At 44.4% G+C, this 27,434-nt stretch overlaps 1 protein-coding gene across 2 annotated transcripts; it reads left to right on the top strand.

The window, feature by feature from the left end:
* The first annotated feature begins 4 nt into the window (after positions 1-4).
* olfm2a (olfactomedin 2a) lies at positions 5-27,434 on the top strand. Of its 2 annotated transcripts, none has more exons than XM_037256808.1 (6): positions 5-374; positions 20,685-20,834; positions 23,389-23,544; positions 24,571-24,790; positions 25,131-25,237; positions 26,465-27,139. In XM_037256808.1, the coding sequence occupies exons 1-6, from the start codon at positions 312-314 to the stop codon at positions 27,137-27,139; spliced, it is 1,371 nt and encodes a 456-aa protein (XP_037112703.1). In that variant the 5' UTR covers positions 5-311. The 2 variants fall into 2 exon arrangements, with proteins under 2 accessions (XP_037112703.1, XP_037112702.1); XM_037256807.1 differs by lacking the exon at positions 5-374 and adding an exon at positions 10,837-10,980 and having other exon boundaries at positions 26,465-27,434.

Below are 27,434 nucleotides of genomic sequence, written 5' to 3'. Positions count from 1 at the left end.
AGAGAGACAGAGAGAGAGAGTGGGAGGGAGGGTGCGAGTGAGCGTTGACACCATCATCCAACTCCCCACACACTCTCCAAGCATCGGACCCTTTCCCCACCTTCCAGCCCATCTCAAATTCAGCGGCAGCTCTGCAGAGGCAACGCCGGCTGTGAACCGGGCAGAGCTGCGTGTGTGCGTCCCTCGCCCCCCCACCCCCCCTCGTCCCCAAGTGATGAGGCTGCTGGAGCGCGGGATAGGAAGAGATCAGTAGCAGCAAAAGGAGAAGAGGAGGAGGTTGGAAGGAAAACTGCGGAAAGCAAAAGATTTGGATGAGGATGCATCTCCTCAGTGCCATGTTCCTGCTGGTCATGTCAGCTGTCACGTCCTGCCAGGTAGGGTACACGGATATGATACTTGTTTGAAACTTCTCATTGCTGGCTTTTTGCATGTTTTGTGATTATGGTAAAAAAATATGAAATTGATTAAAAAAAAAAATTCTTGCAAAAATAACTTACATTTTGTACATTAGTAGTTTTATGATTTCCTTTGGTTGCGTCACACACAAAACAGCTGGCAAAAATACTTTCGATTCTCACTAAGCTAAAGTGTCAGATTTTACACATAATGATGGTTTGAACCTTTGAGGCATATTTTTGTTGGCACGAGTCCAACATCACATCTTGTGAGAGCCATAAAATGATGTGGTGGGCCAGATCTGGCCCCCGAGCCTTGAGTTTGACACCTGCAAATTTGGAATGGAAAAATGCTGCTTTTATATAAAAAAAAAAAAAAAAAAAGAATGCCAAATCTACAAGTGGTCAATTTAAAAGCATCTTTCTTATTTTGGGTGGACTAACGGGTTGCATGGCTGCCTCTAAAGTTTGGGATTTGGAATCTCCATTTAGGAACTGACTCTTAATTTCCATTGATGTGAATTTGAATGGTTGGTGAGTAGTACCCCGCCTCTCGCCCAAAGTCAGCTAGCTTTAGCTCAATCACAGGCATGAATGAGTACAAACGCTATGGACGGATGATTTATTTTTCTATTAAAACTAGCACGCATGCTCCTCCGAGAAAATAACAAAATGGCCTCTAGGTGTACCTAATGGTTTGGGCAGTGACCATATTGAAAAAAAAAAACCCCATTACTGTCAGAATTTGACAGAATGATGCCGTGGGTGTACCTAATGTTGTGGCCGCTGAGCCGAGGCGGATTGGTTTCACAGCAGAACACGAGTGCGCGCGGCAGCCCAATTTTGTCGAAGGTGACGGGTGATGATGTGACAGTTGTAAAGCCAAACGGTGGCGCTGTCAATTATTTGACCTAGAAAAGCGTTTGTTACTATGTATCCTGTAAATTTACGTCCATATTTGTGTCAGGAATAAAATTCAAGAGTGAAAAGAAAAAGTTTTTCTTCCTCCGACTGGCCCTGAGGACATTCATCTCTTAGGAGTCCACACAAGGCAAATTAATCCCGTTAATCTTTTCAAGGCTGACTGCAAGCGAGAGTAATTTCACTTAACAACCCGTGATTAAGTCTATATTGGATTAAATATGCTTTGATCCATTGCGGGGTTATCTGGTGCAGAACTGCTTGTATTGTGCTCGCAGTATAATAAATAGTGTGACATTTGCGAAATTGCACGGGCCTTACACGCTGCTGCTCAGGCTTCACATCTCATGCGCACGACATACACGTGACCTTTTCCAACCCAGAAGCGGAGATACGTCATTGTATTGTTGTATTGATAGGTTACCAGTAACATGATCAAATTAAAACAGTTGATTAAAAAGGCTGAGAAAAGTAATCAATTATTTGATTTTTAAAAAAACAATGTGGGTTTTATCAAAAAAATAAATAAAAATAAATTAAGAAGCAGCTCATGACTCACTGGTTGTGGAACCCCCCACCCCCCCTTAAAGACAGTTCACGCTATAAATGGCCTCAAGGGACAATTTGTTGTAAATGGCTACATTAAATATTCAAACGGCTAAATGAAAATGCATCACTACCCGTCCGTCTCGAGGCCGATTGCGCTGAAATAATGCAGAATTGATACCTTCCCCACCCCCACTGTAATGTTGCCCACATATTTTCCACTCGAGCGCCAAATGAAATATTTCGAGTAATTTAATTTGCTTCGTGTTTTTGTCACGCAGCCCTAAAGCTGATATTGACAGAAATCAGACGCTGAGAATATGCACTGAGGACGACGGGCGGTTGCCGGTTATTGGTTGATGGACGGCAACATTTTTGCCGCCGCAAACACCAAAGTGCAGTGGAGCTGAAAAGTTAATTGGTTGTCATCGTCAAGCAAAGAATCACGCGCCCCTTGTGTACATAACAGGCTGGATTTGGCAACAATTTAGCTAGCAGCCGCTCTCTCGCTCCAGGAGTTACGATCAACAAAAGATTTGAGGAGTTGCGGCATTTAGGGCTGATTAAGTTGTTTACCTCATTCCAGATGGCTGTAATGAGACGAGGAACTCAGCCAGGGTTTCTCTGTAACTATAAAACCATAAAGCAGGTACTGCAAAAAACAAGCTAATGCTAAACATTATGCTAGCGGGTTGTCTTTTATCATCCTATTTTTTTTAAAATGAGTCTGCGAACATAAGTAAAATCAATAAATGGACGATAAACATTCAAGCAATGACGCGGATATGAAAAATAATCCGTCACAGCGAGGCAGGGCAAACATCTGCGTGGGCGCAGGTCCAATACGGACATCTGTGACGAGTCCGCAGGCCTCCTTGCGAAACTTTTAGCCCAAAATCTCAAGGTCTTTTATTACATGGCACTCTTACAAAGAGCAGCGAACCTCGTTAAAGTGCCTCCGGCACATTTTGGCGGCAAGACTGGAGCTCTTAAAGGCTTTTACTGAGTGAGAAGAAGGGCAACTGGCAGGTGTTTTCTACAAACAAGGCCACGAGGTAGAAAACTGGATTGAGTGACCGTCACAGTGACGAACAATTGAGACACGGTCAAAATATGCTGGCAAAAATACGCTGAATTCAAAGTTCAGAATGTGGCTAACAATAATATTAAATGTCATTTTGGGAAAGATTATGCTACGTGTGTCGACGGTACGTCTTCACGCCCCCTCCCTCCTCTAACCATTTCTGCACCAACGGGACGCCTCGCAATCATACGCAGATAATGGCATTGCATTATGTTGTCGGGATTGAAAAGTAGCGGATGATTGTACATGATGATCCCAAGGTGCAACGGAAAAGACATTTCACTTCTCTTTGAATTACATCAGCCGTGGGCCGCGGTTTCGCGTTCGTGTTATAAAGTGCTGGAACACGCGATTGGGATTTCTTGATTGCGTAATGGATTGTTAGCTTCTCTGTGTTAATGTTGAGGTGGGAAGAGGATTATTTACAGTGGAATAGTGTCCTAGTGGGCAGTATCATACTGGTTCTGGGTTCGAATCCCAACATGAGGGTTTGCTCTGTATGACCTCTGTCATGTTGTTTTCTGTTTCGTAGAAAAACCTTGTGACGGTCACAAGGTCCGTGCTCGTAAATTGTCATTCCAAAGCTCTGCGAGGAGACAAAAATTCTGTGACCTTCTCTAACCGCCATGTTTTTTCATTAGGACTAAATAATGCATCCATGCTTCCTCATGTTTTTGTTTGGTGAGCACCCTGCTGTCAAGTGTAAGGTCGGGCGAAATATAAACATAATTTTGATATCACATTCAAACTCCCCCCCCCCCCCCTCCCCACTTGCTCAGTTTCCTTCTGAGCCAGCGTGTGTCCGCTGGAGGCCACACGGCTCTATCCGACTCTAAGCAAAAGTGACATTCCTCGGACAACGCTCCGACCGGGGACGCCCATGCTCGGCCTCATTCCCGCACTGTGCACTTTGCCTTTCTACTGGCAAATTCACAAGCAGCAAGACGGGGGATCACACGTGGGCGGGTCAGGTGAGCTTTTTTTTTTGGTGCTATTTGCTCAATATTGTAAGATGCTTGGAAAATAATGGGCTACTACTGAAGTGATCAATGACTCGAAAAGGTCAACAATGGAACGGCTGCAAAGATCTTTTTGCATACTTTTTGTGGCTGTTGCAGCATACGACAGCTCCTGACCAGACTTGTGTGCGACCTTGCCTTTCCCGCACCATGAATTTTTTATGAGCCCAGCAATGTGGGTTTTCTGATGAGACGATTGGAATATAAATATGGCCGTCGTGCCCGAAGCTCCTATTGTGCATGAGCACAAAAGGCTCGGCTAGATTGCTGCTAATTGGGCGTCGCACTTGAGTTTTACCCAAAGACAAAAAAATGGACGTTGCCTCCAGGCTGGACCGAGTCCTCTTCCTCCCCATCCTTGAAATTCTCTGAGCCATAGCGCTATTATGCCAAAACATCCTCTCCTCGCTACCTTCAATGAGACAGCTGTCCTCGCCCGGTCCAGACTCACTCGGCAGTAGAGTTTTTATTCCGGGCTAATGAGAGATGAGAGCTCGGCGCTGTGGCGGAATCCGGCTGGCGTGAGGGCGGGCGAAAGGAAGCATTTAATCAATGTGTTATCCATCCGCCACTGTCAAAGCTACGCGGTGAGGCGGTTGACGTCGAGCCTCATCTCGAATGAAAGGTTGCACTTAGTCGTGCGGACATTGAGACTGTCAGAAATTATTCTGATGAACCGATTTGCGGAAGGGAACTCATCCAAGGAGGAAGCAAAATGTTGAATGCCTTGCTAGAAAACTAAAAATTTTACTTATCTTCCTTTCTGTATGAAACTCATTTCCTCCTCCCTCGCCTCGCTTCATCAGAGGGAAATGATCATGTCAGACTCTGCCGGAGGATCTGATGCGGTAATTCTCGGTCTGTATATAAAGTAAAGAACTAAGTGCCCGAGCGGCGCTAATGGTGATGAAATGAATAGGTGGTATTCAGGAGAGGGTCTCGCCTCTCTTTAAGCTTCGACGCCTCGGGCGGCGGGAGCTCGTCAGTCGGCCTCAAGTTTGAATGCGAGTGGTGGACGAGCATATTTAATTGTGGTGTGTTCTGGCTTGGCCATTACTCAGCCGGGACGTGAATATAGAGCTGTGATGATCTGATCAAAACAGACGTAAAAATGTGTGCGAATTACATCCATCTAGCAGCTCTCAAAAGTGCCGTTTCTCATTAGGCGATTAATGAGTTGAAGCCATAAAAATCGGACTCGTGCAAGATGCCCTGTAGAGTCATGAAGACGCAACCAAAGAAGACTTTCACAACTAACTGTGAGTCAACAACTAAAATATTTGTAATTTTTCGCATTGGATAAAGAAAATGTTTTTTTTCTGTCTACATGTGTTGAGGCACCTTTTGTGTCCAGTAGCATTGTCGCTAATATCTTTCCAAAATCAGCTTTAGATCATGATTATCGGCCTCCCTGGCTACTAATTGTTTTTGGACTGCCCAAAAACGACACAAAAACAAAGTTTTAATTAGTCTATCAGTTGATAGATCGTCAGAGACTGCAGGTGACTTTGAACACAAAGTCTCAACGGAGACATTTATTTCAATTCTCGTTAGCCTCTAAATCTCATTATTTCTTCTCGATGTAATTCCCCAGCTTGGAGGTTGAATCTCACTTTGAAAGCATCCTCGTCCTTTTGCCGGAGTCAATCAGGCTCAAGTCAACAATCGCAACTCCCAGGAGGGAGCAACATTGTCATTGGAGGTGTCCATTTGTGTCTTAAAGACAGCAAATGAAAAATAGCCAAAGGAGGTTTTGCTGCAGCGTGGCGATGAATATCATTTCCCGCTCCCTCTTTTGTGAATGGAATATTAATGTCGGCGATGGCCTTTGTGGTTGCACTCACAAATAATACCGACGAGCCCAGCAGATTTGTATTGGGGCGACGAACCACAGATGGCATCGGCGCTTATATCACGTCTATGGCGCCGCCCGATGACGACACGCGACCCCATGCGGTGACTCAGCGGCCGACTCCTTTATTTTGTGGGCTTGTGAATCTTATTCTGTTTTTTTTCAGCACTTTTGGTGATTAGTGCCTCGATAAACTGGGACAATAACATTTGCTAATTTACTGATCATTCATTTCTCTGAACATTAATCATAGAAGCTTCCCTCACATATTCTTTATCTTTGGCTGCGGGCTTGGACACCTATTAAATTAATTTTTTAGTTGCGGTCAAATAAACGGTAAACACATTTGTTAATCTGTTGTTTAGTGTTCTGCTTAGGCATATTTGCGCTTTACTGGATTTGGCTGTAACGTTGAGTTAGAGGTCGTTTTGGGATTGCTCGCCAGTGCACAATACGCCTTGTGTAGCACTAATAATGTCTCCCTAATTAAATGTCACAGCTTCTCTGCACGTTAATGATGCGGAGATAGCGGATACAAATGGAGGCTTCAGTTGCCACAAAGAAGCGAGGCTCGTGTGCGTTCATCACAGACGCGCAGGCCAGCGCGCGTAGCCGATGGGATACTGTTGAAATTTTTTTTTTTTTTCTTTTTGCAGCCCTCGACAAAAATATGCAGCAAATTTGCAGAGTGTAATTGGCAGCATCTCAGCGGTCCGTCAGTTGGGTTGTTGCATACGGAGCAGAAAACGCTTCAATCACCTCGGGCAGTTCGAATGCATCGCTGAGAGTCTTGCTCGGTTTTTTTTTTTGCTTTTATTTGTTCTCTCTCTTTCGCCGCCTCTTATGAATATCAATATACTTTTACAAGTTTTTGTCGATATCTGGGTAGTTTAGACTAGTTTTTCAAAATTTGAGTTCGGGACAATTTCTACTAAGAAATGCCCGGGTAGCTCAATGCTAACACGTACTTGAAATCACCATTGACAGGCTAACAGGGCTCATTGTTGTGATATCTTTGAAGCACATTTGAACACAAATGGTGTGGCAACACATGGAGACAATCTTACAATACACACAGGTGTATTATTCAAAGAAAAAAAAATACGTAATGGACTCTTGGACTCATTTGCACGTTCCTCCACCCTTGTTTTTTGTGCGAAGGCATCAATGGGTGTCAATTAGTATATGCAGATTTTTTGGCCCGGTCCCGCAATCAGCGATCAGGCGCCAAACAGTCGGGATGGTCCTTGGTTACATAGCGGCTGATTGCGTCTCTTGTCTGCTACTTGGGATTATCATCTCAACGACGCCTGCCTTCCTGAGCGGCCATAACCCCGAAATAATAATAATCGTATTCTGTATGAATTGCTGAGATTGCCATGAAAAGAGCTATGATGGCGATTGTAATGAGCCATAAATCGAAGTCCTCAATTTGATTTGGAGTCTTCCTTATGATAGTATTAAACCTCCTCGGAAAAAACGAATGAAATCAAATGTATTATTTTAGCACTACTTTATACAATTCTCGCTACTATTCACAACTAAAAAAAAATAAAAAAAATGTTACCATGGAAAGAGGAATCGTGTGTCCCATTTTAAGCTTAACCACGGCAAATTAGACGACACGGCTGTCAGGTCACAAGTGGAGTCATACTGTACTTAGTCCTTATCAGTAGAAGTGCCTGCTAGGCTGTCATCAGCGGCGTATTTTCTCGATTATCCGGCCTCGATGTGACACGCTGACAACGGATGGACTCATCGCGGGCGATTTACAATCAATTCAGCGAGACACGCTCACCTACTGTATTGATCGCCTCCCCACACGTTCGGCCGACAGAGGGACGGATCGCTCGCTCTTATCGGCTATTATTAGACTTAAGCACTATTGAGCCAGTGCTAGCGATGCCGCTTTGTTCAAAGCGCTAACATCTGAAGCCTTAACTCGCACATCACGAATGATGTTTGAGGGAGTGGGAGACATTTTGCGGCGTTTTACATGAAATAGAACTTCAACACAAGGATACAAGGACTTGTTTATTACCAACGCGGAGGTTCGACTGGACAGCATGTCCCGGCCTGCTATTAGTCTTAAAAAGACTCCATTTCCCGCATTTGTTATGGAATAACGAGCATATTCAACGTGCAGTGACTCACTCCTTGCACTCAGGTTGTCACACATGTGCACTCCCGCTGCTGTTTTTACTCCCAAGCCCACAGGAGCTCTTAATAAATTACAAACACGGCGCCGAGCCGGCCCGCCTCAACCCTGAGCTACACTCTATTTAAGCCATTTACTTTGTTGCCATGGCGAAGAGGTCACGTGTCCAAATAGATTTTGTTCCTAATCCATTAAGACGGTAGCGGGTCTTTATGTCTATCATGTAATTATCAAATTATGACTCGTTTAGGGAAGAATAGTCGGCCCCCTCCCTGTGCGCTGGCTATTCTGACCGCAGCCAGAGAGTCACACTGGATTTTGACGCTCGCGATGCTCCACTGCCCTCCACGGGCGTGCGCGAGTGCTGCCATTAATGCACATTTTCATAATTTCGTCCGTAGCTCGGTTTGCTCTAGTCATGTTAAAACCTGGAGCCACTGAAAAAATATAATAATAAAAAAAAGGGATGTAGATTTCTAATTTGGGTATAACAATAGCAATTTATTCTCGCAATGAAGATTCTCGTGTAAGAGAGGAGGAGACAAATAGCTGAAGCCAATCTACATTTTTTTTTCTTTTTATATATAAATCATGGCCACAAGGGAGAGCGAGAGGTTGGGCGCGAGAAGGAAAAATCCACAAAAAGTGAGAACAAAAAACTGAAAATTGAAGCTAATAGCCTTCGAGCGAGCAGAGAATCGACCATTATTGAAGTTTAACTTAAATGGCTGTGAACATTCAGCCAGAATGAAATGAAAGTGTGTTTTTCTTTCCCTTCAAAGGGTGTCAGACATCATTAAATGTGCCAGACAGAGTAGCTGTAAACTGAACTGCCTCTGAAGTTTTAATCTACCGTCAAATATATTACTCACTGTGCCCCAAAAATGCAATTAGCAGTGTAAATAAAAAATTAAGCGGGCCGAGAATAAAACACACACGCGAAAACAACCTCCTTGGCAGAGGTAATTAATCGGTGAATTATCCAGCGTGCTCCTCGTGCCAAAAGTTCAATGATCTGAGATAGTGATTTTCTCCTCTCTTGGACGAATAAACTTCTTCTAGCATCTTCAAGCTTGAATTCATGCTTGAGTCTCTGCTGCCACCCAGCGAGTGAATTTAAAAGTGCAGAGGAACAAAAATATTACCTCCCGGAGGTGTTCTAATTCCTTGTCTATTTTTGTCTTTGTGTTGATTTTGCGCTTTGCAAATGGTGTGACACTAACCAAGGCTGTCACATGCCCTCCGTCATCTCCTTCATGTATTGCCGCCAGGTGACAGCTACCTGCCACCAGGTTTGGATTTGATGAGCTTGGAAATGGCATGTACTGCCGTTGCTAGCCACACGGGGGCACTCTTGCACTGTGGCTTCAGCGTTGGTGAGCCTGCAAGTGAGCTGGAGGGGTGCTGACTTTTTTTTTTTAATGAATCTCTTGTCGTGAGACAGAGACACCCCGAAGGTGCTCATATCACTCACGTGGTGTGACGGGGGGGGGGGGGGGCATGACAGGTGGGCCAATGAATAAGTCAGCAAGGCAGGAGCCAAGAAGGGAGATGACCTGATGGTTTTATTTGAGCGAGCCCTCCTCCTTGCACCATTAGACTTGCTGCTTCCTTCCAAAGAATGACCCCATTGTCGGTGATGAGGTGACAGACATCCCATCAGATACATAGTACAGCCCGCTGGGGGGGATTTCTAACTCGCTGTACGTTTTGTCGTGGCCCGCAGCATGTATTAAAATTAACAATTGATGCAGCCTCAAACTTCACGTACTTTCTAAACTCGGTGTCAGCGGAGTAGTGATGATTTGAATTAAGTTCTGAACGTGAATGTCTCTTCTGCTGCTCCATACAGGGGCTGTTCTAGTGTGTAAAGGGAGGGGGCAAGGACCACCACCCCTCATAGTCACTTTTGAGAGGCTGAAATCATAGAATTGGACTATTTTAAGATTAAAAATATATTTAAAATGTGCTGAGATCTTCGATTTGGAATATGTAGTGTAAACTTGACTACAGATTATTATCCCCTATGCTGCCTGTGAAAGTCACCAGGGGGCCAATTTGCCCACTATCAGGGAATTGCCAGCCTATCTTAGAATGCGTCACTCATTATTTGGCATTATATTTCCTATTTTGCCCAGAGTGACAGCATCATTCTAATTCGCTGCCACGGGGCTTGCAAAGCGAAGCCATGACGGATGAGCTATCAATTTTCCATCAAGCTGCTGTTTGGATGTTCTCAGAGCATCAAACAGGACAGGCGGATGTTGACAAATGAGACCTCACGCTACCGGCTGACGAACGGCTTGACAGCAGCCGCCTTGACGGCTCGCCGGACCACCTGCTGATGTCTCACCCGCCAACCGCCGGCAACCTTTTGAAACATCCTCCCGCATTGATCCGCTAAAGAACGGGAGTCGATGCCGGAGGGAAGTCACAAGGCACGCGTCGGTTTTGTGAAATGAGCGGCACGCTTTGATGTCCACGCCTTTAACGGGTCGCGAGTCATAAAAAGGACAGAAATGTCAGCGAGAGCCGAATGGGGACGAGCTGTTTGGGAGGGGATGAGACGTGAGGCGGCCAATGTGCTGCTCTGAATCTCGAGGAGGAGAGGGGGTGAGGGAGGGAGGGAGGGAGGGGCGGCGGGGGTGAGGCTCAGGATGTCATTCCGAGAGGGAGGATTCTTGCGTGATGCTGCTCTCCTCTAACAGGTCTGAGCAAGCGGCCAGTCCGGTAACCACATCAGCTGGCTGATCAGCTCCCGCTCCTGCTCAGGCTGAGTCGGAACCGAACCGGACTGGGCTTTTGAGAGTCTAGGGTGGGCTGTCGGGCCATTTCGGGGGGGACCCCCGTAGGAGGCAAAGATGAGCGTGCCCATGTTGAAGATCGGGGCGGTGCTCAGCACTATGGCCATGGTGACCAACTGGATGTCTCAGACTCTACCGTCTCTGGTGGGACTCAACGGGACCACCATCTCCAGAGGGGGCACCTCCGAGAGGATCGTTAGTGTGGGTATCACTTTTTTTTTTTTTTTTTTTTTTTTTTTTGCAAGTGGGACAAAGTGATTTACCAATAGAGTTTTGTGTCGCGCTGCTCCGAGTGTCCGTCATATCCCCCCGAGGAGGGCGACGCTGAAGGCATGCGAGAGAGAGAGCAATGTGTGAGAGTCGGGATAACGATGCCGCTGGTGGTGATGAGTGACGGTGAAAAGCAGTGGCGATTGGATGTTTTATGATTTGTGTGTGTGACTTTGGGAGAGATGCTGACGCCTTTTGTCAGTCATCACGCTGGGACACAAACCGTGTTCACGAGGGGATGTGATAAACGACAATGTGGAAATGCTGAAATGCAACTTGTCTCGCTAAGGCGGATTGGGCACGGTGCCGTTCAAGGTTTCTCTCGGATTATATCCCCCCCCATTGTTTTTTTTTGTGCTTGCTCGTGTGAAGTGAAATAGGGTGGTCTTAAACAAGGTCTTAATGTAACTTGGGATGTGATATATCACTGCACAGAAATTGGAATTGATTGGACCTGAAATTACAAGAAATGGATTCAGTTGAATCGAATCGGCTCCTATGGAACAGACACTGCAAATCTGAACTGCACCAAAACAAAAGAAAATGTAATGAACTGAATCAATCTGAAGTGATTTGACCAGAGGTGAATAAATCGCATTGAATCAGCAGAACTGAATCAAAGTGTATCAAGTCTATTTCATCGAACGGAACTGAACTGAGCAGCGGTGATTTCAAAGTGGAATAAATTGAACTGAACAATGATGATCAGAAGTGAATACAAGAAATGGAATCAGATAAGCAGAACTAAATGTTGAATGAATCAAATTTAGGCAATTATATCAACTGGGATTCATCTGGAACTGAGCTGACCAGATGTCTCTCAAATCAAATCAATTTAAATGGAACACAGGCAGATCGCATAGAAAATGAGCTAAATTGAACAAATCAAACCAAGACAAACTGGAAAGAAACAAAAACTGAATGGAGCAGAAGTAAATGTGCTGTTGAAATCAAAGGGATTGTAAGAAGGGATTCAAACTGAGCCAATCACAGCAAACCTAGCTAAACCCAACAGAATTGAATCAAGGAGAGTTGAATGCCATTGAATTGAATCAACTGAACCGAGCCAACTTGTAGTCCATTAACTGGACTGAACCAAACTGAATCGATTTCAAATGGAATTCAATTGGATTGAAACCGAACTGACCGGAAGTGACTCAACTCGATCAGTTCAAATGAATGTAAACACAATGGAAGTGAATCAAATGAAGCAAATCCATCAAACCAAACCAAAATGTAATCCAACTAAAACAAATACATTCAAATTTAATCAACTGTAAAATAATGTGATTTACCAGACTCACAAATGGACTGGATTTGTGACTTAATTGGCCAAAAGTAAAATAAATTAAATCAATTTGAGTTCCAGCAAATGTAGCAGAAATAAACCTATTTTAATTAATTTATTTATAATAACATCACCGTAGAGTAAATTGAACGATGTCCTTTATATTCCATTACAATGCACAAACTTGAACTCAGCACGTTTGCTGTTGGGCGCCGCGAGACGACGATTCATCACCAACACCATTAAGTAAATTAATTTGTCATTTTCTGATCATTCCGAATTGATGAGCGACGCTTTCTGCTTTCATCCTACGCACGTTTTCAAATGGCCTCACGCCCGATAACGCAAATACAGCGTTCTGTTCAAATGATGGAAGGAAATTGAGCGTCCCGAGAGATGTGAGGCCATCTGGCTATGAAGTGTGTGTCTATTTTTGTTGGTTTAACAACGTATTCCGACTATGTTTGTCTTAAGGGGCTTTCGAGTCCATCTGTTTCGAGAAGACTCTCATATTTAATCATGTTTTAGTCAAAAGCGCAGTTGTAAGGTTGAAGAAACACAAGTCCTATGAAACTTTTTGCAGTCGATTTCATGTAAAGGTGCTCAGAGCAGGTTTTGAATTACTCACACGGCTAAACTCTGGAAATCCTGCCCAGCTTCCACATTTCCCTTTGGGGCATGTGCCCTTGCTTTATCCATCCATTTTGCTTATCTCGCTCTCAGTCAAGAGAGAGATGAAATATGTTGTCGGGAAACTCTGAATTCTGAGACTCGTGGCTGAAGTCGTCTGTTTTGCATTTCAAAGAGAGAGTCGGCGTGAAAAATATACATAGTGATGAGGAGAGATTTGATTTCCGGTATTGTGCCGGAGCCTTTCATCAGCGTTTGATCAAAAAACCGAGATGGCGCTTTGAATCGTTAGCGTATGCGATGGTAGACAATCTCCCGCTCATAAAGAATAAAAGTAAACGCCTCATCACGGTTAACGAGACGTTTCGCGGGCACGATCAGGCCGCGGTGAGTCACCGGCGTGTTTGCTGCTCTTATCAAAGGCGACGTCGCAACGCTCTTGTGACACCAGAATGCCAGCTAGCCCGCCGCCGGCGACCCAGCGGCTTCTGCTCGCCCTTTAGCACCCGCGTCCTACATTTCGAGTTCAGCGTCTGGTCCGCTGGCTTTGGGTGCTTTCCCTTTCAAAGTGACTCATTCTGAGGAAAACGGACGGCTTGACGTCAGGAAATACAGCGCTGCCTGGATGCTTATGCACATCTGGATAGTGCAAAAGTGTGTTTGCTTAATGAATGTGGAAGGCCCTGAAAGTCTTAACTGACAAGGAACTTGGCAGGCTACAGAAGATTCCTTTTAAACAGCACTTACGCCAAAAGTTTTATTTTTTATTTAGCTTAAAATAACTGACTTTACTTTAGTTCCGCCCGTTGGTCAGTGTATGTTTGATCTTAAAATTGTTGTATCAGCTAGCTAGCGTTAGCTAATGTAGGAGGGTTCATCCAACATCTAGCATTAGCTCGCAAGCTAGCAGGTGGTTAAGCGCCTCTTATCGAGGCATGGATAACCTAGTGGGATGTCTTACAACCACCGGAGGATTTAAGTAAATATATTTTTGCGGCTTGACTTGAATATTTTGTGTGATTTTGAAGCCTCATTTTCTGCATGTTTTTTTCGAATCATTCCAAATTGACAGGGTTGTTAATTAACAAACTTCTCCTTTGTGTCGTGTCAAATTTACAAGACGGCTTAAATCATTTCATTAAAAAGATAACCTAATAAGAAAGCTGGAATAATAATCGGTCGAGTGCAGACCTTCAAAGGTGGTAAACCAACCTCCACACATTATTTGTGTTTGCTTATTTGTCTACTAGTCAGCAGGCTACTTTAATTTTTAAAATCATGCAGTTAAATCCGGCTAATATCGCATGAAGGGTCGAACAATAAAACATTGGACAAAATGCTGGGATGCATTTACAGTCACTGGAATAAAAAGACCCTCAGTGTGTAAATAGTAGGGGTGTAACGATTCATCGATACACATCGATTAATCGATATAATGCTCTACGATTTATTGGCATCGATGCTAAACGTAAACATGGATTTATATCGCCGTGTTTGACCTCGGACATTAGACGCAACTTTATTTTGAAATCCAGTTCATTGTTGCTTGCTTCCTCTTTCCGTGAGCAGTACGCGGCGTGCTGTGTTGTGAGCAGAGCAGGCACGTGAAAGGGGAGCCGACAACTACGCAGCTCCTGGGCTGGTGCTATGGCTAGTGTCCAAGAAGACGAGGAAATTCGCTCCCCTTTGGGCTTCAAGTCATTCGTTTGGAAGCACTTTGGATTCCAAAGAAAAGATGGCTCAACGGACAATTAAAATTATTGTAAATAAATAGTTCAGTAATGCACTTTAAAGTTAATGGTATTACAAAAAAAGAAAGAATATTCATTTTTCTTTACTTATGAGAAAAAATATAGGAATTCGATAAAGTTCAGTGTTAAAATAAGCACTTTGTATACTACAATACTCTTGTAATTTCCTAAATAAAGAGTTTGCAGTACCTTGTTGATTTTGCGTATGAATTGTTATAAATCAGGATATTGTTCTATATTTTTTATTTTAAAAAAATAAATAAAAATAAAAATATCGATCGTGGAGCACTATATCGTGATGTATCGTGAATGAATCACAGCAGGCTTTAAGATATCGGCAATAATCGTATCATGATCCTTTGTATCGATATGATATCGTATCGTGACAAAACCCGCGATTTACACCCCTAGTAAATAGGCAGTCAGTAAGTCACCGCTCTTTTTTTTTTATTTTTTTTTTATCTCATCAACACTATAAAACGCTCAGTAGTGTGTGCGTGTATGTGTGTGTGCGAGATAATGTGAATACATTGACTTCTAGACCTGTGTGTGTTATCTTCAATGGAAAATAAAAAAGCTCTGAGGCAGCTGACAGAATGGATTTTTTTTCCCCATTTTTTAACAGCATACCGTTCAAAACGTGATTGAGGCCAGTGTGGCGCTGTCCGTCCAGCGCTGTTAACTTTTACATCCACTGTGCGTCCTAATAAAGCAAATTGTGTTGATCGATTATAGGCCGTTGATTAAAGAGCGCTGCGGATTTTTATTGGAGTAGCTTTGGCGCAATTAAGAGCAGTCACTTGAAATTTGTAGAAATCAAACACATGGCAGGATTGAAACAATTAGCCATCTTGTCATTGGTGATTGCGAGCTGGGAAATAATTATAATCCTATTGTATTTGAGGAGGAAGAATTTGGTCCAACCTTTAATGAAAAGCTTCTTGCATAATCGTATCGTGATGCCGTTCGAAAAGTCTTGTGGCCATATTGTAACGCAAGTCCTCATAGTTCACACAGACGTGATATCCTCAAATGAACCATGTTCGAGTACCTCCATCGCGTCCCGTCATTTGGCGTCATTAGTCTCACTCAGAGTTGGCCGGCCGAGCCCCAAAAACCGACCCGACAGCGCACGTAACGCATCTGTGCACCCCTGGACGCCCTTTGGAACAAGCGAGCGGCAGATGGAAAGTTGGCGCCACGGTTGGAAGTGATGGAGTGGGGGAGCCAAGAGGACGCAGCGGTGCTTAGCTCCATTTGCCGCACATTGTACAGTTTAGGTCAGATGAGTAAAGTGAAACTGGCCCACCTAATTGCGATTCAGTAGATTGATTTTGAATGGTCTTATATGGTGCCGATTAAAAACCGCTAGCAAGACTGGAAGCACTTAGTAACAAACACTAATAATCTTTAGCCCACTGGGACAATCTTATCGAAGCCAATCACGATTCTCAAACATGTTCAAACTAGCAGAGAACACTGTCCAGCTTTGACAATCCAGCAGCCAATAAGCTAGCATTAGCGCTGTAAACAAACACACGTTAGCCACGACTTATTTGTTACTATAACAAAATGTTATCGGTTTTACAACATACAAATTCAGCTAGAAATACAAAAGAGGTGCTATTATAACAGTTTTAGCAAAGCCCAAGCTTCAGCTAGCGTGGTGTTTTCTTAAAGCTAAAATTAGCCGTGCACTGAAACTAAGATATTTTGTACAAATGTTTTTATGGAAAACATGGCAGTGAAGGTGTACTTTGAGAAATTTTCTCATGAAAGAGTTTATTCCTGCCAGGTGAAGATGTAATGTGCAGGTGTTGCAACACTTTTACTCGACTAATGTATCGTAAAAGCCAAGAGACAAAACAACAGGCAGCCCGCAGAGAGGTGATCCCATTTCTATCAACAAAAAGTGTTTTTAGGTTACTTCCTGCTCGTTTCAAGATGGCACCACTTCATCAGCGAGGTGTCCTGATTCTATCTAGACTCAAACTCAGCTTGATCCGTCACGTAAGCCCCCCGCTTGTTTTTCTTTCTCATGCCTTCTCTCGCAGATGTGACGCCAGGTTGAGCTGACGGGCCTCCTCGATTTTCTGGCATCGCCCGCTGCTTATGAAAGTTCTAATAGACTTCCCGTCATGCTCATAAAAGTATAGAGCAGCAGATTTATGATCTCATTTAGCCGCGCCTGTACAGCAGCCAGCTCCGGGGTCGCTCTAATGAAACAGCGGAGGAAGTCCATCCTCTCGACAGCGATACCTGCAGCTCACGTGCCTAATTGGATAATCCCGGTGAACTTTGTTAATCATTAAAGGGCTCACAGCTTCATTGCTGCTGAGTGGTGCTCAGGTAATTGCACAAGTTGATTCGTTAGTCGCCGTGACGCTCGCTGCTAAATTGTGCCGTTTCTACGCTCCATTCATTTATGCTGCTAATCGCTAACGGCTAAAGTGTGATTACCAAATATTTCTTAAGGCCATTTGGTGCACTGCCTCAATCTTGTTGTCTTTATATTTAAAACAATGCAACGTGGCATAGGGGTGTTTTGGTTTTGGCTAGTTGGATGTTAGCGGTATTGCTAATTAACGCATTCCCTGCCACTGACAGCTTTGACGTCCCACCCCAAGAGTCCCACAATCGGAAACAAGATCATTGATATTCAGGCGGGGACGACAAATTGATATTCACAAAGCGCTAACTGCTACTGAGCCCCAAAGTCGCCACCGTCAAATGGTCCTCGACAATAAAGTCCGGCGGCCAAATGAGCAGCGATAAATGGCGGTCTAGTAAACTTGTTTTGTGAGTGAGTCCTTTCAGACGGTCACTTGTGGTTTATTGGTTTATGTCAGGAGTTTGATGGCAGGGGAGAGAAAACACCGGCGTTGCCGCAAAAAATGTCAAAACAAAATAGGTCATAAATGGACGCCCAATCGACTTTTCCATCATGTCTTCTGCAAAACAGTCACTCAATTCAATGTCGCCGTCATCTCCGCCCCACTCATCTCACCGTGTCTGCGACGGCTTCATGTCTGCCACTTGCATATTCAATTTAATCCTTCACTGCTACAGAATCCATTTTTTGTGACAATGAAATGCAACAATGCCTTGTCTCTCCCAAAATACGACATTTTTGTCCGCAATTTAGGCTGCATCCCCGGTTTACACACTCTTAGTTACCCAACCAGATAGAGGTGGCCTGGTAAACAAGCTGATTTCAACAAGATCAAGAAATAGACTATATAAAGTGTGCTATAGAATAAAGACAAAGATTTATAGGATGTCACAGTCATGCTCTGAAAATAATTGGGAATGGTTTTAAATTTTAATCCTTGATTTGATCCTGCTCCTCACCAATGACACCAGGCACATCAGTTTAACCTGCCTACATAATACATATCAGCATATTTTATTCATTTTTTTATGAGAGCTGAAAAATATGCTTTCCTTGGGTAATACGATATCTGGTGAGCTTAAATGAAGACTGTGATTCTTTTTGTAGAGACCTGACACGTTCGATTGAAATGAATAAGTCACAGGTCTTAAAATCTGGCTGACTGCATTTAAGTACATATTTTCACGGAAAAACCACACACAGGAAAAAATAAATAAAAAATACATGCCATTCGCATCCGAGTGAATCCATCTCCCTCTAAACGTTCTATTTGTGCAGTCGAGTTAGAGGCGAATGGAAATTGGAACGGATTCAAATGCACTCTTAATTTCAGCTCGGCATTTATGAAATATTAATACGCAGGAGAAGTGTTGCTGAGAAGCTTCTGGGGGGGAGGGGGGGGCGCAGCATGGAGTTGGAAATTGAGAAGGGAAGTGTTAGGGCAAAAGGATTGACCTCGGGCATCCCACAGCTAAACTTGAAAACTTTAGCAACAAGACAAGTGAAGGAAACAAATGAGGCCATCTAGCCCACTGTCTGTCAGTTAAGAGCATGCAACAGTCAAAGGCCATTTTTTTTTTCTTTCCCAACTATTAAGACGGCAACAAGACGTCACCTGCTCGTGCGTCTCGTCTTCCTCACGGACAAACTAAAAGCACACCCACACACATCTGCAGCGACGCATCACAGCCGCCTTTCCTTTGCAAACAAATGCTCATGGGAGACTTTGTCGCATATAAAAAGCCATGAATTATTAAAAAGGCCCCGGAGAGGGTTTGTGCAAATATATAGATGCTCGCTCGCAGAAAGGCTGCAGCAGAACAAGAAATGCAGACTTGAAAGGCGGATCGGCATATCTGACTTAGTTGCGTCTTTGAAAAGATAAAAGAGTTGATTCAACATCAATGTGAATGGGAAGTGCCACTTGCAGACATTGTCAATTAAAGTAAAAAAAAAAGAAGACTTACTGGATGTAGAATTGGAGACTTCATCCCAGTTAAGAATTGAAATCCTTCCAATGATTGTAATCCTCAAAATCCATTGATGAATCCCTAAAAACAAAGGTAGAGCACTTAAGAGGATGGTAGGTGTGCAAATAATTTGTATTCCAATTGAGTTCCTTCCTTAGGCCACGCCCCTTGACTTCCTGCCAAACAGGAAATGACTGTTATACATATTTCAGTTCCAAAAAAATGTTTTTTTTCTTTGATTCAATAAATTCTGTAAATCTCTTTTTTGTTCTTTTCACTAATTATTTACACATTTATTTCCATTTTCTTTCATCCATTTTAATTTCCTCTCAAACCCGTTCAATGAAATGTAATGGATGGATGCCAGAGCTGTTTGGGAATGATTTGTGAGGAACTACTACTTTGGCAACAACTCATAAGAAAAATCCAGGAAATATGAAAAGAATAATAAATGTTGCTTTTGCTGTGGTAGACGCCACTGATAGAAGAGCAGATTTTTAATACTAGCGCCGAGAATGTTTTCCATCACAACTCGTTTAATCATAGAAAATTGGAAGTGAACGCGCTCAGGAGTTTGAGGCGAGAGGAAATGAAGACATGGGAGCTGCAGATCGGTGTGTGTGTGTGTGTGTGTGTGTGTGTGGTCGTCGCTTCAAACTCCAGCAAAAGCCTTTTCCGAGTCCCCCATCCTCCCGCCAAATAAAAATTCCCTTTGCAAAGAGGACGACATGACTGCAGGGAAGGGAAGCAAGCCTTCTGCCTGCACTTATTTTGATGGCTCTTTAATTTCATCTCCAAAATAGCCGATCCTTCTCTCATTACATTTCGGCCTTGTCTGCCAAGAGTGAGCGGAGATGAATGAAAGGGTCGCCTTGTGTGTATGTGTGTGTTTGCAAGCACTCAGCACTACTTCTGAATGGATTAGCCCAAGAGGGACATCCAACCTTTCAGCCAGGCTCCTCCCCCGGCTAGCTATTGATCTGTGGACAGCTCCATTTCCTGCCGGCTTCCAAACAGATCATCTGCTTTCCACTCCATTGCTCAATCGCGCCTTTTACTTTGAAATGTTGCTTCTTCATCTTCCATCAAGCTCTTAATTGATCTCCCCGATTCGATCCTGTTGTTGTTGTTTTTCCCACGGTTTGAATGTGGGGAGAATCCTAACGCTTAGGTTTCACTGAATTTGTCGGGAAAAAAAGTATTATTCATTGATTAGTATTTTTATTCATTTCTCAGTCTTCTCAAATTGCTGTGAAGTGTGCCAGCCTCTCTTTCTCACCCTCCACTCACAGCTAAAATTAAACAGCAAGTGATTCTCAGTCGTTGCCGAGATCAATTGCCATTAATTGTCTTCGGGGAAGAACGACTTTTGACAGGGCTCCGAGAGCGAAAGAGAATCCCGAGGAGAAATTCTGACTCTGTAGCTAAGTTGCGCCGACAGAATGGGCACAACTAATCACGATATGGAATACATTAAAAAAAAAGAGATTTCCCACTAAACACATCCCCACGGGATAAGGAAGTGTTGCTACAAATGTTTTATGATGGGGGAGGGACGACTGCGCCCGTTTGGCTGTTGATAAAGAAGATGTACGTCTCCGCAGGCGCTGTACCCGAGTCCGGAGGAAGGCTGGCAGATCTACAGCTCGGCGCAAGGCGCAGATGGAAAATGTATCTGCACGGTGGTGGCGCCTGCTCAGAACATGTGTAACCGCGACCCACGCAACAGGCAGCTCCGCCAGCTCATGGAGAAGGTGACTGCTATCCGTCACACGCTCGCTTTCAGGCACAACTGAGAATGCAAGCTGTCATGTACAAGTGTCACATCGTGAGGATTTTATCACAAAAAGAGGCTTCAAGCTGTTTGATTATCACGTTGTGGTTGCTTAAATGGCCCGAGCTAGCTTAATGCTAGCATCTAATGGAAATTGCGTATCAGTTAGCGTCACTGGTTGGGGTTATACAACACACTAAGCAAGATGGAGCAATACGTAAAGGCAAATAATAAAATACTCACAGTCATATATTCTTTAACCTCTACATAAAATAGCTAATATGACAGTAAATTGCAGAGTGGTCTTGTTATTAATCTGTTTTCATAAAGAATGATAGCAAAAGGGAGACAGCTTCCGTCAGTTGGCGGGAAATTCATTTATGAAGCATGCAAAGGAAGGACCATAAAACACACACAGTCTGACACTGATGTACTGTTGCGAGGGAGGCGGAACTAAATTGAAATGCACGAAGGCTCCGGAATCCACGAATTCCATCCCGCCCCGTTGGAAGTTTGTCTTTCCCCAGACAGACCAAATTTACACCGACTTGGAAAGAAGCACGATATATTAGTGCCGACATATTGTATTCTGACAGAAGCACTTGATTTAGGACAACGACAAAGTCATGTTGTGCTTTGCCGCCATCTTGTGGCACCTATACGCAACAAGAAATATTTTTGGGTTTTTTTGTTGAACATGACCAAAAGTAAGGTTCAGGTACAAAGTGTCTTGGCTTGCTTGTTCACACAAAAAACGAAAAAATGACAAGCCAACGTAGCATAATCAATTTCTTAGTATAATTCAGGGATGCGGAATGGACTAAGGGTGATTAGAATATCAGCCTCTGCCTGGAAGGCGCCAACTATCAAAGGCAAGCGCTGCGCTCTAATACATTTCAGAGCCCGTCTTAATGAGGACACCTGAGGTTTGTGCTATTTGAGCGGTACAAAAAGCAAAAAAGACACAGTGCCATACACACACCAAAAAGAGACATCCTCATTTGGATCCAAAGCATGCTGAGGAAGAATTTCAGTGAAGCCCATCCACAAATCCCCTCCACAGGCATGAAAAAAAAAAAAAGAGACAAGGGCGGGCGGGCATGTCAAGGTTCAAAGAATTCACAACAGCTTGACGCCAAAGTCTGTCGACAGCTTCATGTAAAGCTGCTAAAATGTGGAGATGACCAAGGAGATGCGGCGGAAATGTTCAATGTGGAAGGTTTTGACGATTAGTAGCTCCGCCCCCACCACACACAGTATAAAAAGAAGTATGTAAAAATGATATACACCCGCCAAAACGTTGAGTTTGGCTCTATTCTAGTTTCTCGATGAGCATTTCAACATCATGTTTTGATGGAGCATGTGGGAGGAGACACGGGCGAAAAGAACAGTAGGCTGGACACAGTCATTGAGTGGGCCGATCGCGGGGAAGGCAAACGAGGCATCTGGAGCAACAGATTCCATGCCAAACGGCGACCCTTTGAGACTCGGGACTGTTGAATAAAGGATGAAATAAGCCCTACGTGCAACTCGGAGGAGTTTAGAGTCCTGCCTGTCTTGCAGGTTTTTGTTTGCATGGACGTACAGCGAGGACACGTGAGCCGCCTGGCGAAGACACGAAGTCGTGGTTCGAATGAGCTCGCTCACGGCTGAGGGGGTGCGACAGTAGGCCGGTTACGCAGAAGCAGAGTGGGCTGTCGGTATTCGAGGATTAAATTTAGCGCACGGCTGAATGGGGGAAATCAAGCTAGCAGCGAATAGAAGATTTGTTTACAAGAAGACATCTTGTTTGTTTATATTGTGTTGAACATTATTAATACGAGCGCAGACGCGCTAGCAGGAAACTTATCATGCTGCTCATTCTGGGGTCTCTCTCCTCTCGGCTTCTCAGTACGGCACTTATATTTGCCGCTCTTTGTCGAGGATAAACTTATGCCTTATTTTGTCTGTCTACATGTGCACTATTTGTGTTCAGATAGCCATTAGCAGTACCGCTAATTGTTAGCCTGTGTGTCTAAAATTAAATTAGATAAAACCAATGGTGGCAAATTTCTTTTCCCACAAATCATATTTATTATGTAATACTGTTAAATCCTGTGTGGCATTTTTATGATCTCGGTGTGCTTTGCATGGGTTTAAGCGAGCTAGTTAATCTTGTTATGAGTGTCAGTTTGTACGCTCGTCTGTGGTCTATCAAGGTTAATAAAGTGCTAATTAAAATCCACCAAAAGTGGAAAACAAATCTCTTTGTCTATACATGCCTGCCAAAAAAACTCACTCTTTCTCAGCACATCTTAAGAGAATGGCACCTGTGCCAATTATTGATCAGATAAGGATAAGAGACGCTTTTCAAATGGCCGTCTTACTCACAGGAAAGTTAACTGACTTTCCATTTGAAATGATTTCCTTGCACTGCCAGCATAGAATTTGAGCAGATGCCATCTGGAGTCAAAAATTCCGCACATCAGTACCATTGTGCTATAAATAGACATCATCGTCTAATGAGGTTTTTTTTTCCTTTGCGGTGTGACTAGGTACAGAATATAAGTCAAACAATGGAGGTGCTGAATTTGCGAACCAACAGAGACCTCCAATATGTGAAGGACACCGAAGGTCTGATGAAAACGGTGGACGGCAGGCTGAAGGTGGCCTCGGACAACCCCCGCAGTCTCAATCCAAAAAGCTTTCAGGTACATGGCTGCGTGTTGCCACAATTGCTTGGTGTCGTTTCACAGCCAATAAAGTTTTGTATGACTTGAAGCGACACAAACTTAATTTAAAGTTCCGAGCCGCCCTGCTGAATTTTGAAAAGCGGCGACTAGCTTTTCGTGTAACTCTAACTTTCGTGTTGTCGATGTTTCTTTTTCCCGCGATCTTATTTACCTTGTTCAACGTCAGGCTGCGTTGGAGTCGAGCGTATCCTTCTCGGCATCAATCTCCAGCTTATCTCTTTACAAGCGAATGCAAGCATGCCATCGTCTGGCGGGTTCTTTGTCTTCCTGTCTCTCGCCGGCTCCTAATTCATTCTTCACACTGTTGGGATACGAGATGAAGCATATAATAGTTTGATTAAAGTACGAATGCAAAACGTGCCAGCCCCCTGGGGATGTGCGTGAATGTCGCTCAACTGTGTTTTATGCATGGCGGACTCGCTAATGTGTGGGGGTGAGCATTAGTTAAGGCTGGGAGGATTAAAAGACGAGCAAAATGTTCCACCTCGGGTTTCTCAATGCAAAATTACAAAGAGGGAGTTGAAAAATATGTGCATTGGACTATATTGACTGATGGCTGCGCTCAGCTGCAAGTTGCGACGGGGGAGATTAACGGGATCTGCTCGGCTTGGAAAGGAGGCTAGAGTGGAGCGAGGGAGGGGGGGGGGGAGATTTATGACGTGACGCCACAGGAGTGAAAGTGACTCCATCACTAGATTTAAGATAAACCCCAACAAGAGAGAGATGGGGGGCAAAGGCGCCATCCCCTCGTGGCAAGCATATTTGAGGTCGATTTCCAGGGTGATGTATGGCTTGCATGCTGGGCGGCTCTCCCACGGCTTCCTGCACTCCTACCTTTCCCATACGGAACACCTGATGAGTCACATCTTCTTCAATCAATCAGAGGGATGGTGAAAAAGGAAAACGTGTGATTGTAGGTGGATGGGCGCGAGGGAGCGAGGGATGGATGGATGATCTTTTCTCTTCTCTCGGCTGACCATGTAGGATTTGAAAGACAAGATGGGCGATCTCCTCCGTCGCCTCCCCGTGCTGGAGCAATACAAAGCGGACACCAAGATGATCCTGCACCTGCGCGAGGAGGTGAGGAATCTGTCCTTGGTGCTGATGACCATCCAGGAGGAGATGGGCGCGTACGACTACGAGGAACTGCGCCAGAGGGTCTTGCTGTTGGAAACCCGCCTCCACTCTTGCATGCAGAAACTGGGTGTGTACTTGCATGCAAATGAGCGTCGGGGCGCGTTCCATGAATTCTTAATCGATTAATCCTTTACACCATTTGTACGCCTATGGGCAATTAGCGTGACCCACGTGAGCGACAGAATGAACATCATAAAGAGATAAATGATCTGCTGTATAACATTAAAACCCTGGTGGCTGTCTCAAATTATGAAAAACATCTATCCATAAAACCACTCCATCCATTTTGAGTAAAACGAATGGAGAGTTGTCAGAACCCTTTCAAAATCCAATTTAAAATGTCTTCCTGCACATATGTACTATTCATTTTCATACGTTCCTGCCTTTATCTTTTCTTTGACCTGCAGGCTGCGGGAAGCTCACCGGCGTCAGTAATCCTATCACGGTCCGTGCGTCGGGGTCCAGGTTCGGCTCCTGGATGACAGATACGATGATCCCCAGCTCTGACAACCGAGTGAGTGTTCTAATCCCTGGAAGAGAGCAAATACAGAAGATGGAGTTGAGCGCAAAGCCAAAGAGGGGATGTGTAAAATGGAAGCTAAGTTAAGACAAGGTGTTTGGTTTCCACAAGTGGAAATTAATGGAAATTTCCACGAGTTGATAGAAAGGCTTGTTTGTCTTCCGTAAGTGCCACGAAACTGACTGGCGACCAGCCCAGCTCACCCATTAGTGGGGGGGGGGTTGCAGGTGTAAATGAATTCCAAAAAATTAACGAGAAAATCATTCTCATTCGTTCCCAATGAAAAATGCCCCCGATTTGAGCTTCATTTCCAGCGGAAATATATCAGAAATGATCGTTTGCGAGCCGATAATCACTAATGGATCCATTTACCTCCTCCCGACGCTGGTTCGCCTCTGCAGCGCCAGCTAATAAATCACTTCATCATCAACAATGGAGGAATAAATGAGTTGTTTGCTCTGGAGTTTCGCAAATGGCCAAGGCAATTAGTCGCGTGTGGACCCTGGACACGGGCGATAATCAAAAGTGGCCTCCAAGTTTGGATTTGAATTTTACTCAGTTTGGAAAAACGATTGTTGAATCATCATCTTCTGCCAAAAAAAATAATAAAAAAAATCCTGTAACAAAATGGACATCAAATTAAAGTAGGCTCAGCTACTTCCCCTCGCAGAGCTCCCGGGGCTCGTCTAGCAGGCCGAGGATATTTAACGCGCCATCGTTTTCTGTTTCACACAATCCGACTGCTGCACCTCGCTACTCCCAGCGCAACTCTTAGTGCAAGTAAAGTGCCGACTGTTGCACCTAGGGAGGAGGGGGAGGGGGGGGCGCTATTGTAGCAAACCCCTCTTCGCTGTGTTAAGCACAAAATAAACATCTATGTGGAGTGCTGTTTAATTAAATCAATTAAAAGATGAACTTTCTCTCAGTGGAAGCATCGGGAGGGGGCGGCAGACCAACGGGGCCTTGTCAGCGCTCGAGGAAGACAATAGAGCTGCTAAATTGACCGATTTTCTCTAAGTGGCAAAACGGTCGACTGCAAAGTGCGGCGACGTCTTCAGTCCGGATCGATGCCCGTTCAGAATGGCAGTCAGGCGTCCGCACGGTCAGCAGACGACGCGTCTTGTTTAAATTCCGGAACCTTGAACCCAGAATTAGTCAAGCGGGGACAAGAAGTTACTCAAAGTCGTACGCAAACGCCATTGACTGTTTTCCTTGTCGCAGGTTTGGTCCATGGACGGTTACTTCAAGGGGCGTCGGGTTTTGGAGTACCGCACCATGAGTGACTTCATGAAGGGTCAGAACTTTGTGCAGCACTTGCTCCCCCACCCATGGGCAGGAACCGGCCATGTGGTCTACAACGGCTCGCTGTACTACAACAAATACCAGAGTAATATCATCATCAAGTATCACTTCCGTTCCCGGAGCGTCTTGGTGCAGCGCAGTCTGAGCGGCGCCGGCTACAACAACACCTTCCCTTACTCCTGGGGCGGCTCCTCCGACATCGACCTGATGGCCGACGAGAACGGTCTATGGGCGGTCTACACCACCATCCCCAAAGCCGGGAATATCGTCATCAGCCGCTTGGATCCGCAGAGTCTGGAGGTCCAGCAGACTTGGGACACCGGTTTCCCCAAGCGCAGCGCCGGAGAGTCCTTCATGATCTGCAGCACCCTCTACGTCACCAATTCTCACCTGGCCGGCGCCAAGATCTACTTTGCTTACTATACCAACACGTCCAGCTACGAGTACACGGACATCCCTTTCCACAATCAATACTCCCACATCTCCATGATGGACTACAACCCCAGGGAGAGGGTCCTCTACACCTGGAACAATGGCCATCAGGTGCTCTACAATGTCACACTGTTCCAGGTCATTAAGACTTCTGGAGACTGAGAGCCCGACAGAGGCTGGACTCATCTAATGCTGTATACAATGTTTTTGGGACAAAAGACTGTGGGCGGGAACAAGTTCAAGCTGGGTGGGCGGGGCTATTTAAGTGTTACACAGGCATAGCCTTGTATTTTCTATCAAACCTTCATAGAGTGCTATTATTCACATTGTGAAAAACAAAGCAAGGTCCGACATGAAACTGGACTAAGCATTTCTGTTTTGTTTTCTTTCTGTGATGAGTAAGCATGGTCCATTTTAATTGTGATGAGAAATAAATATCAGTCTTTAACATTTACAA

The sequence above is a fragment of the Syngnathus acus genome, chromosome 8, assembly GCF_901709675.1.
Source record: "Syngnathus acus chromosome 8, fSynAcu1.2, whole genome shotgun sequence".
NCBI classification, from domain to species: domain Eukaryota; kingdom Metazoa; phylum Chordata; class Actinopteri; order Syngnathiformes; family Syngnathidae; genus Syngnathus; species Syngnathus acus.
The sequence above is the reverse complement of the archived record's forward strand: the minus strand, read 5'-3'. Positions and strand labels throughout refer to the sequence as shown.